Source organism: Doryrhamphus excisus, chromosome 2 (assembly GCF_030265055.1).
Source record: "Doryrhamphus excisus isolate RoL2022-K1 chromosome 2, RoL_Dexc_1.0, whole genome shotgun sequence".
Lineage (NCBI taxonomy): Eukaryota > Metazoa > Chordata > Actinopteri > Syngnathiformes > Syngnathidae > Doryrhamphus > Doryrhamphus excisus.
This window is the reverse complement of record NC_080467.1, coordinates 4,759,493-4,775,085: the sequence shown is the minus strand read 5'-3', so window position 1 is coordinate 4,775,085 and position 15,593 is coordinate 4,759,493. Positions and strand designations below refer to the sequence as shown.

Here is a 15,593-nt window from a genome sequence, read left to right as displayed (position 1 = left end):
AACATTATCCTTGAATACTACAACTTTATTCTCATATTATGACTTTATTCTCATAAATTTATGACATTATTCTTGTAATATTACAAGTTTATTCTTGCAATAATACAAATTTTTTCTCATGAATTTACAATATTATTCTTGAAAACTGCAACTTTATTCTCATAATATTATGACTTTATTCTCATAAATGTATGACATTATTCTTGTAATATTACAAATTTATTCTCGTAATATTACAGATTTATTCTCGTAATATTACAAATTTTGTCTCATAAATTTACAACATTATTCTTGAATACTACAACTTTATTGTCATAATATTATGACTTTATTCTCATAAATATATGACACTATTCTTGTAATATTACAAATTTATTCTCATAAATTATTCTTGAATACTATAACTTTATTCTCATACTATTACATATTTATTCTTGTAATATTATGACTTTATTCTTGTAATATTATGACTTTTTTCTCTGAAATGTACAACTTTATTTTTATGTTAATCTGTGATTGTTTTTCAATATGGCCTACTAGGTTGTAATTTCGAACCTCCATAAGATCCAACCGTGTCAAATGTATATTCTTGACATTTTTCAACTATATTCTATACAATTATCAATGTTTTCACTAATACAAATATACTAATGAATGAATATATCATTATAAATGTCTCTGAGTGCCTTTGTTGTCCTTAAATTAGGAACGCCAGCGACCGGGTCGTCATGTCCAGTCGGAAGGTTCGGTGACGTCACTTTTTCCACCAGCTGCTGTTTCCCAAACATCTCGGTGCACCTCGCAGGACGTGCCATCAGGCTTGCAAGCGTAGCGTTCGAGTCCTTGATGGCGTTGAGTCATGAAGGTTTGTGTGCTGGCGTGTTGGTTTTTTTTTAAATGTCACAAGCAAGACAGAGCCGCCTTGTGAGTGTTTTTAGATGCGTCTTATGGCTGCGTTACCATTGTGTCTTGGTTGTCATGGTAACAGTAATACAAAACATACATATTAACTTTATTCTGTTACTTTTTTTTTCTTTTTTTTCTAGCTTCCTGTTTGCATTGTGACGCTGATTGGAAGCAACACGTCTTCCCGGTGTTTAGGATCTTGGTTACCTTCTTGGTCGTACCCACGTCCCCCACATCTCCCACGTCCTCCATGAAGGTCACTCGGAGGAGACGGGAGGTCAAATAATTCTTGGAAAAGTTTGAGCTCCAAGATGAGGAGATGTGACAGGACTTGTCTGTCCACATGAAGCGTCTCGTCAAGCGTGCGCCGCCTCGCCGTCTCCGCCGCCGCGTCCTTCACCTCTGCAGCCGGTCCACGTCTGACCTCTGTCATATCTTGCTTTTTGAAGGCCGCGCCCACCGCCGGTCCTCGAGGACGAACTCGCAGGATGTCGGCGGAGAACCTCTGGACTCCAGGTAAGAATGACGTGCGCATTCAGACATGGCATCATTTGATGATGGTGTGGCGGTCATGTGACGCCAAATGAAGTTTACCTTTTATGCAAGCGGGTGGCAAAGAAGGACTTCCTGTCAAAGCGTGTTAGGTACATAAGCCCCCCCCCCCCCCTCCAGGAGAGCAGAAGGCTCCTTAGATGATGATATGATGATTGCGTTGTTTTACAGACGGAGCCCTGAGACTAAATCAGTTGCTGGCTTTGGGGTCAGCCAGAGTTTACGGCTAATAATAGAACTGTACTTCACCAGGCTCCGCCCACAGCATGCCACACACATACAACATACAACACCCCCCCCACACCTCCAACCTTTTTCCCACACGCACACACAGTACATGGAGGCGTCATCACCCCAGTGAAGAGCAGGGGTTAAGGGAGGAGGGGGGGGACGTCAGGTTGACGCCCCAGGCAGAGAAGCGTCCGTTACACATCAAAACATTTGCTTGATTCATCATTGTGGGATGTTTACCCCCCCACCCCCCCTTCCTTCAAACACACACACATCTCTGGGGGTGCTCACACACTGACCTACATTGATGGAACTGTGTGTGTGTTGGGGGGGCACAGGGGTAGGTCTCCGAATGAACACTTTTTATAGCAATTATAAAGGAATTAGTCTTTTATTCTGAAAGGCGGTGGAGGAAGTCATGTAAAAATACTAACCACTACTGTATTATACAGGCTGTACTCACCGTATAAATACATTCATTCATTAATTTTCGACCGCTTTTCCTCACGAGGGTCGCGCAGGGTGCTGGAGCCTATCCCAGCTGTCTTCAGGCAAGAGGCGGGGTACACCCTGGACTGGTGGCCAGCCAATCACAGGGCACATATAGACAAACAACCATTCACACTCACATTCATACCTATGGACAATTTGGAGTGGCTAATTAACCTAGCATGTTTTTGGAATGGCGGCACGGCGGACGAGTGGTTAGCACGCAGACCTCACAGCTAGGAGACCAGGGTTCAATTCCACCCTCGGCCATCTCTGTGTGGAGTTTGCATGTGTGGGTTTTCTCCGGGTACTCCGGTTTCCTCCCACATTCCAAAAACATGCTAGGTTAATTGGCCACTCCAAATTGTCCATAGGTATGAATGTGAGTGTGAATGGTTGTTTGTCTATATGTGCCCTATGATTGGCTGGCCACCAGTCCAGGGTGTACCCCGCCTCTCGCCCGAAGACAGCTGGGATAGGCTCCAGCACATTTAAGGTATTTGATAATATTTGGCTAGCTAACAATAAAAAAAAATATTCTTAAAAAAATAAGAATACATTGAAGGTATTTGCTCATATTTGGCTAGCTAACAATAAAAAAATGTATTCTTTAAAAAAAAAAAAAAGAATACATTGAAGGTATTTTCTCATATTTGGCTAGCTAACAATAAATTTAAAATCAAGCTCATAGTTGTTATTAAAAAACATCTTCATAAACTATGTGCTTGATTTTAACTTTATTGTTAGCTAGCCAAAATATGAGCAAATACCTTCAATGTATTCTTATTTTTTTTTATTTTATTTTTGTATTTATTTGTATATTTATTAGCAATTATTGAAATGATGGATATCCTGAAGAGAAGGTTTTAACCTCATCGTAGTGTCCATCATCATAAGCCATGACTTGACGTTAATGGAGTGTGATGCCAAGAGAAATGTAAACAAACAGGAAAGAAAAGTCATTTCATAACAAATATATTATTATATATTATTTATTATTAATATATTATTCCAATAGGCTAACTTTAGAAAGCATTCGAGAAGATTTTATACATTTTTTTATTCATCTGCACATGTAATCTCATCTTCTGTGTCAGTGGACGTGCACGTCACGACGGTTTCCGCCGAGCAGAACCGGGCCGACACGTTCCTCGCGGGCCACCGTACAGCTTTAATCCAAAGTAGATTAATGGGTCAGTTTAGCCGAGTTCATGCAGGGTTCAAGGGAAGGTTCAGGCGGAGTTCAGCCGAGCGGACGCGGCAGGAGGACGGCGAGTCGGAACCGCTCGGCCGGAAAACACAGAGGAGGGAACACCCGGCCTAACGTGGACTCGAGCGAGCAGAACCGTAAACACGGGAACACAAATAGAACCGGTCGACCGAGACAATAGAACACAAATAGAACCAATGAAACACGAGCATGAAGAAGTACTCACAACCATTTTTATGGACGCTGTCTGACCTCACAGCTAGGAGACCAGGGTTCAATTCCACCCTCGGCCATCTCTGTGTGGAGTTTGCATGTTCTCCCCGTGCATGTGTGGGTTTTCTCCGGGTACTTCCAAAAACATGCTAGGTTAACTAGCGACTCCAAATTTTCCATAGGTATAAATGTGAGTATGAATGGTTGTTTGTCTATATGTGCCCTGTGATTGGCTGGCCACCAGAATGAATGTCTGACAAAACGTGTGTAGAAAACATGAAAACCAAAAAGTACGAATCCTTCTGATGCTTCATTTGGCGTCTTTTTTTAATTGTCACAAACAAGACTGAGCCACGGCGGCACGGCGGTCGAGTGGTTAGCACGCAGACCTCACAGCTAGGAGACCAGGGTTCAATTCCACCCTCGACCATCTCTGTGTGGAGTTTGCATGTTCTCCCCGTGCATGCGTGGGTTTTCTCCGGGTACTCCGGTTTCCTCCCACATTCAAAAACATGCTAGGTTAATTAACGACTCCAAATTGTCCATAGGTATGAATGTGAGTGTGAATGGTTGTTTGTCTGGCCACCAGAATGAATGTCTGACAAAACGTGTGTAGAAAACCGAAAAAGTACGAATCCTTCTGATACTTCTTTTGGCGTCTTTTTTTAAATTGTCACAAACAAGACGGAGCCACCATTTTAGTATTTTTGCATTACCATTGTGTCTTGGTTGTCGTGGTAACAATCTCTTTTTTGTAGCTTCTTTTTAGTTTTTTTTATATCACAAGCAAGACGGAGCTTTATTATTACTATTATTATTACGGCTTTCTATTGTTTTAGATATTTGTGTGAAATGTGCTACAATCCTAAAAATATGTAAACATTGGTGTCTCAGCAACGCTTCTTAACCTCAACGCTCCGTAAGCTCCTTGACCTCCACTTCAGCCTTTAGCCGAGTTATGAAGGATCAATCCAGGGGTCACACAGGGGTCATGAAGGAGGGGGGCGGCGGGGCAAGCGTTTCGGCCACAAAAGAAGAAACGTCTTCATGACATCTGCTTGCTTTGTTTTGATGCTCACATCCAAAACAAAGCACTTTGTTGAAGTCTACACATGCTGTTTGTGGTTCAATATTAATGTATTAATGTATTAATGTATTAATGTATTAATTTAATAATTTAATAATTTAACAATTTAATAATTTAATAATTTAATAATTTAATAATTTAATAATTTAATAATTTAATAATTTAATAATTTAATAATTTAATAATTTAATAATTTAATAATTTAATAATTTAATAATTTAATAATTTAATAATTTAATAATAATTATTAAGCACATTTTTGACCTAAATTAATATTTTTCAGGCAGTAACATTGGCTAAATGAGGTCAAATAAAAATATACGGCATTCAAAAGACACATTCAAATATGTTATGAGTGATATGTAGTATTCCATACCGGTCACTAGGTGTCAGTAATGTTACTGTAATGTTGGGTCAGACACACAAGCACCAAACTTCCATCCATCCATTTTCTATATCGCTTATCCTCAACATGAAATTTCTAATTTAATTAACAAAAGAAAGAAAAAACGTATTATTATTATTAAACTATTATTGATAATAATATCAATAATCATAATGAATAATTCTAATGTGAATGATTTTCCCTTTCAAGGCATTACAATAACAAGAACACCAGACTTGACCTAGACGTGACTATAGGGGTGTTATTTCATGTCTAGAGGGCTCTAATAAGGTCAAAAAGCATATTTAGAAGGTGATGAACTAGTTTTCTATGTCTTATTTTCTGTTATTACGTCTACAATATTGGGTAATAGGAATGTAAATGTGACTATAGGGGTGCTATTGTATGTCTAGAGGACGCTAATGAGGTTAAAAAATATAGAAGGTGCAAAACAGATTTTTTTTGTGTCTTATATGTCTTATTTTTTCTTATTATGGCAAATATATTGGGTAATAGGAGTGTAGAAGTGACAATAGGGGTGTTATTTCATGTCCAGAGGGCTCTAATAAGGTCAAAAAGCATATTTAGAAGGTGATAAACTAGTTTTCTATGTCTTAGTTTCTCTTATTACGTCTACTATATTGGGTAATAGGAATGTAAATGTGACTATAGGGGTGCTATTTCATGTTGAGGGCTCTAATAAGGTTAAAAAGTATATTTAGAAAGTTCTAAACAGATTTTGTTTGTCTTATATGTCTTATTTTCTTTTATTATGGCTATAATGTTAAAACCTGTATTTAGAAGGTTGTAAACAGGTTTTCTATGCAATAACTATGGAAATATTCCATGTATGAATAAGGAATCCTACTTTGCAGGCGGTTCGCTTATCACGGTCGGGTCTGGAAGCAATTAGCCGGCATAAACGAGGGATTACTGTAGTATATGCTAAGTAGACATGACAAGGCAAATTAGTGTAATCTAATATGTTCATTCATTTTATTTTTCCAATATGGTACAATAAGGTACAATAAAAAAATCTAATTTTATCCACCAGACCGGCAGGGGGCAGTACAAAGAAACGTTAGCAGTTTAGCTTTAGCTGGATTAGCGTTCCTCTACTCATGGAATATGTTTTGTCATCAAACGTCACTTGTGTTCCACTCAGCTCAGCTGACTACATTAACCCTTTCCTCACCGTGTCTATGTGTGCGTGTGCGTGTACGTCCTGATTAAGGCTGCCATGGCATTAACACGCAGACACGTTAGCATCTAGAACAATGATTAACATAATGTGTTGCCATGAGCCAACAACCAACCCCCCACACCTGACACATTGTTAGTCACATGACCCACTCCGTCACCCACCCACCATCAAGCCTGATAAGTAAACCTCACAACAATTCCCTCAAACCTAAACAACATTCTCTGTAAACTCTATACCATACAAGAATTGTGGGTAGTGTAGTCGTAAACATCCTCTTAGGGTGATACTCTTCGGTGCTATTTTTTGGTATTTTTATGTATTTTTTGTCACGTACCAAAGTAGGAGGTGATATGAGCATCCGGTGACATAATGGGTACCATAGTAAATGTCAATATAGTGATATACGTATATAGCACATCATGCCTGGTTCAAGACTCTTCATCCTTGTATTTAGCAAATTTATTTTATTCATTAATTTATTTTATACATTTTTATAAAATCATTTTTTAGTTTTTTAACATTTTTTAAATTTTTTAATTTTTTGTCACGTACCAAAGTATGAGGTGATTTGACCATACAGTGACATAATGGGTACAAAAGTAAGTGTCAATATAGTGATATATATGGTACATCATGACTGGTTCAAGACTCTTCATCCTTGTATTTAGCAAATTTATTTTATTTATTAATTAAATTTATTAATTTTTATAAAATCATTTTTTAGTTTTTTAACATTTTTTTTAATTTTTTAAATTGTTTGTCACGTACCAAAGTACAAGGTGATATGACCATACAATGACATAATGGGTACCATAGTAAGTGTCAATATAGTGATATATATATAGCACATCATGACTGGTTCAAGACTCTTCATCCTTGTATTTAGCAAATTTATTTTATTTATTAATTAAATTTATTAATTTTTATAAAATCATTTTTTAGTTTTTTAACATTTTTTTTAATTTTTTAAATTGTTTGTCACGTACCAAAGTACAAGGTGATATGACCATCCAATGACATAATGGGTACCATAGTAAGTGTCAATATAGTGATATATATATAGCACATCATGACTGGTTCAAGACTCTTCATCCTTGTATTTAGCAAATTTATTTTATTTATTAATTTTTTTATTAATTTTTATTAATTTGTATTTAGTTTTTTTAAAAAAAAATAATTAATTTTTGTCACGTACCGAAATACAAGATGATATGAGCATCCAATGACACAATGAGTACCATAGTAAGTGTCAATATAGTGATATATATATAGCACATCATGACTGATATAGATGTAATATATATGTGATACATGAAGTATAAATGTACTACACAGCAGTATATCTGGCGCATGCATGGGATGATATGTAGTATACAATCATAAAATGAGTAAAAATGAATGAAAAAAGAAGTAATGTCATTAAAATAAAAAGGAATTGTTCCCTTGGAAAAAAAAACACAAGATCCCTGATGTTAAAAGTCAAAGTTGACTTTTTGTGTTTTCACATTAGTGTGTGTGTGTGTGTGTGTGTGTGTGAGCTTGTGTGGGGTGACATTACTAAAAGGAGGGGACATGTTACGCAGCAGTGGAGGCTGTGAGCCCTCCAGCATCACACACACACACACACACACACACTGGCTCTCAGTTTTGCTTTGCGTCCATATGCATGACAGGAGCTTTGGGACTACTTAAACACACACACACACACATGCAGCATGTGCACATGCACATGCACCCATACATGTACACCAACCCCCCACCCACCCAAACTCACTGCCTAATAGCACACAGCATCGGACGTAGCTGCGTAACTGTGTGTGTGTGTGTGTGTGTGTGCAGCAGAAAGAACACTGCGACCTAAAAACGCAGCTCACTGGGAGCGACTGCACGCTGAACAGAAGGCTCAACCAAGTGTAAACGCACACACACACACACACACACAGCTGAGAACATAGGATGAGGGTAAAATACGCACGTGTGTGTGTGTGTGTGTGTGTATACACAATTTCATCCTTACCATTTTCAGTTTCCTGGTATGGAGTCAAAACTTCCTAACCAAGTAACCAAGTACCTGAGACTAGAAGGCCGGTGGTGTGGTTGTTCTTGTCATTACCACAAGCGGCAGAAAGGTGGCGCTCAAGACGTCCATCAGACCAGACTGTGATTTTAACTGAAAGCCATTAGAAAGCACCAATAACATCCAAATGGCTCCGATGAGTCTCCAACGTGGCGCTGACGTCACAGCACGACCACGCCCCTGTTGTCTTATGTCGTCATGGTCATGACGCCACATGACTCAGTCACGTGATGTGACGTTTGGATGCTCCAGTAACGACGTCTGTCTGGCCGCTCACAGTGTGGAAGTGCTGACATCTAGTGGCAAGTTGGGGGAACTGTTATCATTTATGACCGTTGAAACCTAGTATATACTGTATATATGCAGTATACATAGTGTATACATATATACAATGAACTGCTATACACGAGTATGCACTTTATTAAACTATATATATATATATATATATATATATATATATATATATATATATATATATATATATATATATATATATATATATAAAACCAATGTATTTATTTGAGTAAAAGTCAGTATTATTTCATTTATTACAACTCATTATTACATATTATTCACTGTATTTATTTGATTAAAAATTCTTATTTTATTGTCTTTGTATATATATATATATACATACATATATATATATATATACATACATGCACTTTATTAAACTATATATATATATACGTATATATATAACTAATGTATTTATTTGAGTAAAAGTCATTAGTACTATTTCATTTATTACAACTCTATTACATATTATTCACTGTATTTATTTGATTAAAAGTTATTATTATTATTTTATTTTATATATATATATGACATATATGACCTATTGTTTAATAAGGAAAAGTGATAAAAGTTTCACATACTGTACGTATCATAGTTGTGGCACCACACACTCGTTGGTTCATCTGGTAGACATGTTTGTAGTTTTAATGGACTACAAAGACCACTAGCTCAACTGGACTTATGGCCATGACATCACAAGCACACACACACACACACACACACACACTAAGCAAAAAAGTGGCAGGCCACGCAGGCTTCACCCTCCTTTTCCTCCTCTTCCTCTTTGCAGGCCTGACGTCTCCTGTCAACATGTCAACAGGAAGTGGGCTGGTGTCTGTGGATTTTGAAGTATTTGGTCATGTTCAAGGTGTGTTTCTTTGCTCAGTTGTATTACTTGCTCAGCCTTTGCTGGTGTGTGTGTGTGTGTGTGTGTGTGGCAGCAGTCAAATGATCCACTTCTTAAATTAGAAGCCAGCACACAAGTTGCTGAGGAGAAACACTAACTAGTTCTTTTCTTCTTCTTTGTGGCAGGAGTCTGCTTCAGGATGGTGAGTTATGTTATGTTCTCTATATACCTAATATATATATATATATATATATATATATATATATATATATATATATATATATATATATATATATATATATATATATATATATATATATATATATATATATATATATATATATATATATATATATATATATATATATATATATAACCAATGTATTTATTTGAGTACAAATCATTAGTATTATTCCATTTATTACAACTCATTATTACATATTATTCACTGTATTTATTTGATTTAAAATTATTTTTATTATTATTTTATTTAGTTATTTTATTCCAAATAATGATTATATAATATTGCAGGTATTTATTTGATAAAAGTCATTGTTATGTTTATTTATATGAAAAAATAATACTTAGTATTATATATATATAATATATAGTATTGAATGTATTTATTTATAATAACAAATTTTGTATATTATTGAATGTATTTATTAGAATAAAAATAATTATTATATGTTATTGTATGTATAAGTAATTATTATATAATATTGAATTTATTTATTTCAATAAAAATAATTATTATGTATTACCGAATGTATTTATTTAATTAAAATTCATATTTAATTTAATTATTTTATAGGAAATAATTATTTTATATTATGAAATGTATTTATTAAATCAGTATGCAAATCAAAAGATCAACTGTGGCAACTCCATAATCAGGACGGCGAAACAAATAAATGCCGATGTATTAAATGTATTTTTTATTTATTTAACATTTTATTCAAATATATTTTTTATTTTTAATAAAATCAAATAAGTTTATTTTATAATAAATAATTACATTACATATTGTTGAATTTCTTTCTTTCATAAAAATCATTTTTATCTATAATGGAAATTATTATGAAAAATAATGAATTAAATGTACATTTTTATATATTTATGAATTTATTAAAACTTTTTTATTTTTAATAAAATAAAAAGAATTTATTAGTATTTAAAACTTAGTAATAAAAAAATAACATATTATTGAATGTATTTATTTGATTAAAATAAATCATTATTACATATCATTACTTATTTTTATTATGGTTTATTTGTCAATTTTACTGGATAAAATTCATAATATTATAAGTAAATGTAATTTAAGGAGAAAAATTGTGTCATTTTACAAGAAATATTGCAATGTTCCAAGAATATGTCAGAATATGACGAAAAAAGTTTAAAATGGACCAAAAAAGGAGAAAAAATAGAGAAAGAAAAACTGTTATGATGAGAAGTTGTAATATGACAAGATGGCCCTCCAGCACTTTGCACCCTTTTTATGTTTCATTAAGAAACCCTTATTATACAGTATTGTTCATGCTATAATATTGAATGTATGAAATTATTATCACCTATATTTACGCAGTATATACTACAGTATGCCGTATGAGTGAGTGTTGCTATGTCCTGCATGCAGTACACTGAGAAGGAGGCGGAGCGTCTGGGTGTGGTGGGCTGGGTGAAGAACACCAGAAGCGGGACGGTGGTGGGTCAGGTCCAGGGCCCTTCCGACGTGGTGGAGGAGATGTGAGTGCACGAGCAGCATGTTACTTCCTCTCCCAAAAGGAGGAGAACACGATATAAACAACGCCCTCTTACTGCTCTACCCTGCATTACTGGTTGTTGCCACCAGAGGGCAGCGTTTACCTGCATATCAGCCTCTTTGGGCCTCGTTGGCGCCAAATGAAGCGTATGTATATGTGTGTGTGTGTGTGTGTGTGTGTGAACGTGCAGGATTCTAAAAGTTACTTGAATGAAAATGTGTAGAACATCCGGGTTTTTCTTGTCAGAATATGACTTTTTCCTCTTTATTCTTATAAAAGTTTTTTTTTAATTTGAATTTATTCTTGTAAAATTCCAACTTTTTGTTTGGTTTTAGTGTCCTTGCTAAATTATATTTTTAGACAGCCGCACTTTGGACACCCCTGTGTGATATCTTCATCTGTGGCGTTTGGTTTCAACTCTTTGCTGCTGCAGCCGGGTGGAGCTAACTTGACCCGGGCTAAAATCTATCTAGGTATGTGTATATCTATAAGTATAGATCTATGGAAGCTTTTTCTGGTGTTTTTTTCCAAGCTGGTGTGGTTCTTGCCGACTCCGCCTTCCTCTGCCACGACCTCACTTCCTGTGGAGCCTGTGAAACAGCTGGCCGGGGGCGCAGGGGTGGGGGTGGGGCTTGAAAGGAAATTTTTTCGCCCTGTGTGAAAAAAGTTGAGCATCAGGAAATAAAGAACACACAAAATGACAGTAGTTACTGAGGAACCAACCTTGCCAACCCTAACCACTTCCTCACTAACTACTCTAAACCTATGTGCCTTCGTTCCTCAGTAACTACTCTACTCGTTAGTTACTCATTAGTTCCTCATTAACTACATTTATGTTCCCTAAATGTATGTACGTCAGTAGTTAATCGTTATTTCTTCATTTGTTCATCATTAGTTCCTCAGTAACTACTCAACATTTATATGCCTTAGTTCCTCAGCAACTACTCAACATTTATATGCCTTAGTTCTTCAGTAACTACATGTATATGCCTTTGTTCCTCAGTAACTACTCTACATTTATATGCCTTAGTTCCCCAGTAACTACTTTACATGTATATACCTTCGTTTTTCAGTAACTATTCTACATGTATATGCCTTAGTTTTTCAGTAACTACTCTACATGTATATGCCTTAGTTCCTCAGTAACTACTCTACATTTTTATGCATTGGTTCCCAGTAACTACTCTCCATTTATATGCCTTAGTTCCTCAGTAACTATTCTACATGTATATGCCTTTGTTTTTCAGTAACTACTCTACATTTATATGCCTTAGTTTTTCAGTAACTACTCTACATGTATATGCCTTAGTTCCTCAGTAACTACTCTACATTTATATGCCTTAGTTCCCCAGTAACTACTCTACATTTATACGCCTTAGTTCCTCAGTAACTACTCTACATTTATATGCCTTAGTTCTCCAGTAACTACTCTACATTTATATGCCTTAGTTCCCCAGTAACTACTCTACATTTGTATACCTTAGTTCCCCAGTAACTACTCTACATTTATACGCCTTGGTTCCTCAGTAACTACTCTACATTTATATGCCTTAGTTCTCCAGTAACTACTCTACATTTATACGCCTTAGTTCCCCAGTAACTGCTCTACATTTATACGCCTTAGTTCCCCAGTAACTACTCTACATGTATACGCCTTAGTTCCTCAGTAACTACTCTACACTTATATGCCTTAGTTCCTCAGTAACTACTCTACATTTATATGCCTTAGTTCCTCTGTAACTACTCTACAGTTGTATACCTTAGTTCCCCAGTAACTACTCTACATGTATATGCCTTAGTTCCTCTGTAACTCTATATTTATATGCCTTAGTTCCACAGTAACTACTCTACAAATATATGCCTTATATGTATATGCTGTAAATTCCTTAGTTCTTCAGTAACTACTCTACATTTATATGCCTTAGTTCCTCTGTAACTCTATATTTATATGCCTTAGTTCCACAGTAACTACTCTACATATATATGCCTTATATGTATATGCCGTAAATGCCTTAATTCTTCAGTAACTACTCTACATTTATATGTCTTTTATGTATATGCTGTATATGCCTTAGTTCCCCAGTAACTACTCTACATTTATATGCCTTAGTTCCTCAGTAACTACTTGACTCATGAGTTCTTTGAGTTCTCAGTAAAGACTCATTATAAAGTGAGATGAAGAAGCCTGATGGTTCCATCCATCCATTTTCTATATCGCTTATCCTCACGAGGGTCGCATTTATGCTGGAGCCTATCCCAGCTGTCATTGGGCGAGAGGCGGGGTACACCCTGGACTGGTGGCCAGCCAATCACAGGGCACATATAGACAAACAACCATTACCAAGTACCTGGATAAAAGCCACACACGCACGGGGAGAACATGCAAACTCCACAGACTCCAGAGATGCCAAGTGGAGAATCGAACCCATGTCTCTTGACTGTGTGGCCAATGTGCTAACCACTAGCCTGATGGATCCATGATTCTTGGTGTTTCTATCCATCATTTGATGATACTCATGTTTGTTGACAGTAAAAAACATCCGCTTAAGAGTTCCTAACATGTAATGCCATGTGCGTGTGTGTGTATGTGTGTGTGTGTAGTGGGTGAATCTGACCAATGAGAGAGAAGAATGTAGGCCATCTGATGTGGGCACCACAAAGATGAGATGGCGTTATTCTGACCTGACCCTGATCCTCTCCAATCTCCTCTAATCTACACACAGATGTTACCCCGAGTGCTCCAGATGTGAGGTCTGACGTCCATGTTTGTGTGTGTGTGTTTGTGTGTGTGTGTGTGTTGTCAGGAAAGTGTGGCTGAGCAAAGAAGGAAGTCCCAGCAGTCGCATCAGCAGAACCTCGTTCAGCAACCAGAGAAGCATCCACAGGTTGGAGATCAGCGGCTTTTCCACACGCTACTGAACACCTTGAGGTTACTTCATCACCCCTCGTCGCTTTTATTTTGGAGGCACCGCTACTTCCTTCCTGTCTCCGTCCGCCTCTCTATCGCTGTCATCTTTGAATGAAGTTTTCTCTCAGGTCTTGTGTTGGGTCTTGACTGGAGCACTCGCACACTTTAGAGTGCACTCAACACTTCTGAGTGCACACTTGAAGTGTGTAAGTGTGCCCATGCTAACGCTCGTCACCATCAACGTTTGCCATCTCGGGGAGGAGCGCTTGGTGAAATATGAGAGCAGTAGAGCAGCTCATGGAGACATATTTCATCATTCATGCTATCAAATTACAACCATTTTTCTCTATTTTAGGGCTTTTTTACTTTATTATAACTATAATATAATTATTATAACTATAATATAAAAATATCTACAAATATATGAGTAATGATAAGAACATTCATTCATTCATTCATTCACTTTCTACCGCTTATCCTCACAAGGGTCATATGTGACATAAATATATTTTAAGAATATTATAACTATTATATAAAAATATTATATAAAAATGTAAAAATATGTAATACATAATAATCACATATGATATAAAATATGTTTTAAAATATGATCATTAAAAATCTAAAAAATAATACAATATTACAATAATAATAATAATATAAAATGACAGTACTTTAAACTTGAAATATAAGAAATTGAAAATATATATATATATACAAACTTTTTCATTTTCATACCAGGAAAATTCATAGCAGAGAATTGAAATATGAAAGAAAAAAATACCATTCATTCATTCATTCATTTTCTACCGCTTTTTCCTCACAAGGGTCATATGTGACATAAATATATTTTAAGAATATTATAACTATTATATAAAAATATTATATAAAAATGTAAGAAATATGTAATACATAATAACAACATATGATATAAAATATGTTTTAAAATATGATCATTCAAAATCTAATAAATAATACAATTATTACAATAATATTGTAATAATAATATTAATATTACAATAATAATAATAATATAAAATGACAGTACTTTAAACTTGAAATATAAGAAATTGAAAATATATGTATATATACAAACTTTTTCATTTTCATACCAGGAAAATTCATAGCAGAGAATTGAAATATGAAAGAAAAAAATACCATTCATTCATTTTCTACCGCTTTTTCCTCACAAGGGTCATATGTGACATAAATATATTTTAAGAATATTATAACTATTATATAAAAATATTATATAAAAATGTAAGAAATATGTAATACATAATAACAACATATGATATAAAATATGTTTTAAAATATGATCATTCAAAATCTAATAAATAATACAATTATTACAATAATATTGTAATAATAATATTAATATTACAATAATAATAATAATATAAAATGACGGTACTTTAAAC

The 15,593-nt window shown here is 35.1% G+C and overlaps 1 protein-coding gene across 6 annotated transcripts in view; it reads left to right on the top strand.

The window, feature by feature from the left end:
- LOC131120073 (acylphosphatase-2-like) overlaps positions 1 to 15,593 on the top strand; it is a 46,052-nt gene that overhangs the window by 12,455 nt on the left and 18,004 nt on the right. For 5 of the 6 annotated variants that reach the window (XM_058065152.1, XM_058065154.1, XM_058065151.1 and 2 more), the window contains exons 5-10: positions 707 to 865; positions 1,047 to 1,422; positions 9,442 to 9,519; positions 9,684 to 9,700; positions 11,138 to 11,247; positions 14,069 to 14,149. In XM_058065152.1, coding sequence (XP_057921135.1) covers positions 1,395 to 1,422; positions 9,442 to 9,519; positions 9,684 to 9,700; positions 11,138 to 11,247; positions 14,069 to 14,149 — 314 coding nt within the window. In that variant the 5' untranslated portion in view covers positions 707 to 865; positions 1,047 to 1,394. Of the gene's footprint in view, positions 1 to 706; positions 866 to 1,046; positions 1,423 to 9,441; positions 9,520 to 9,683; positions 9,701 to 11,137; positions 11,248 to 14,068; positions 14,194 to 15,593 lie in introns of all 6 variants that reach the window. The other variant, XM_058065155.1, reaches the window with a different exon arrangement.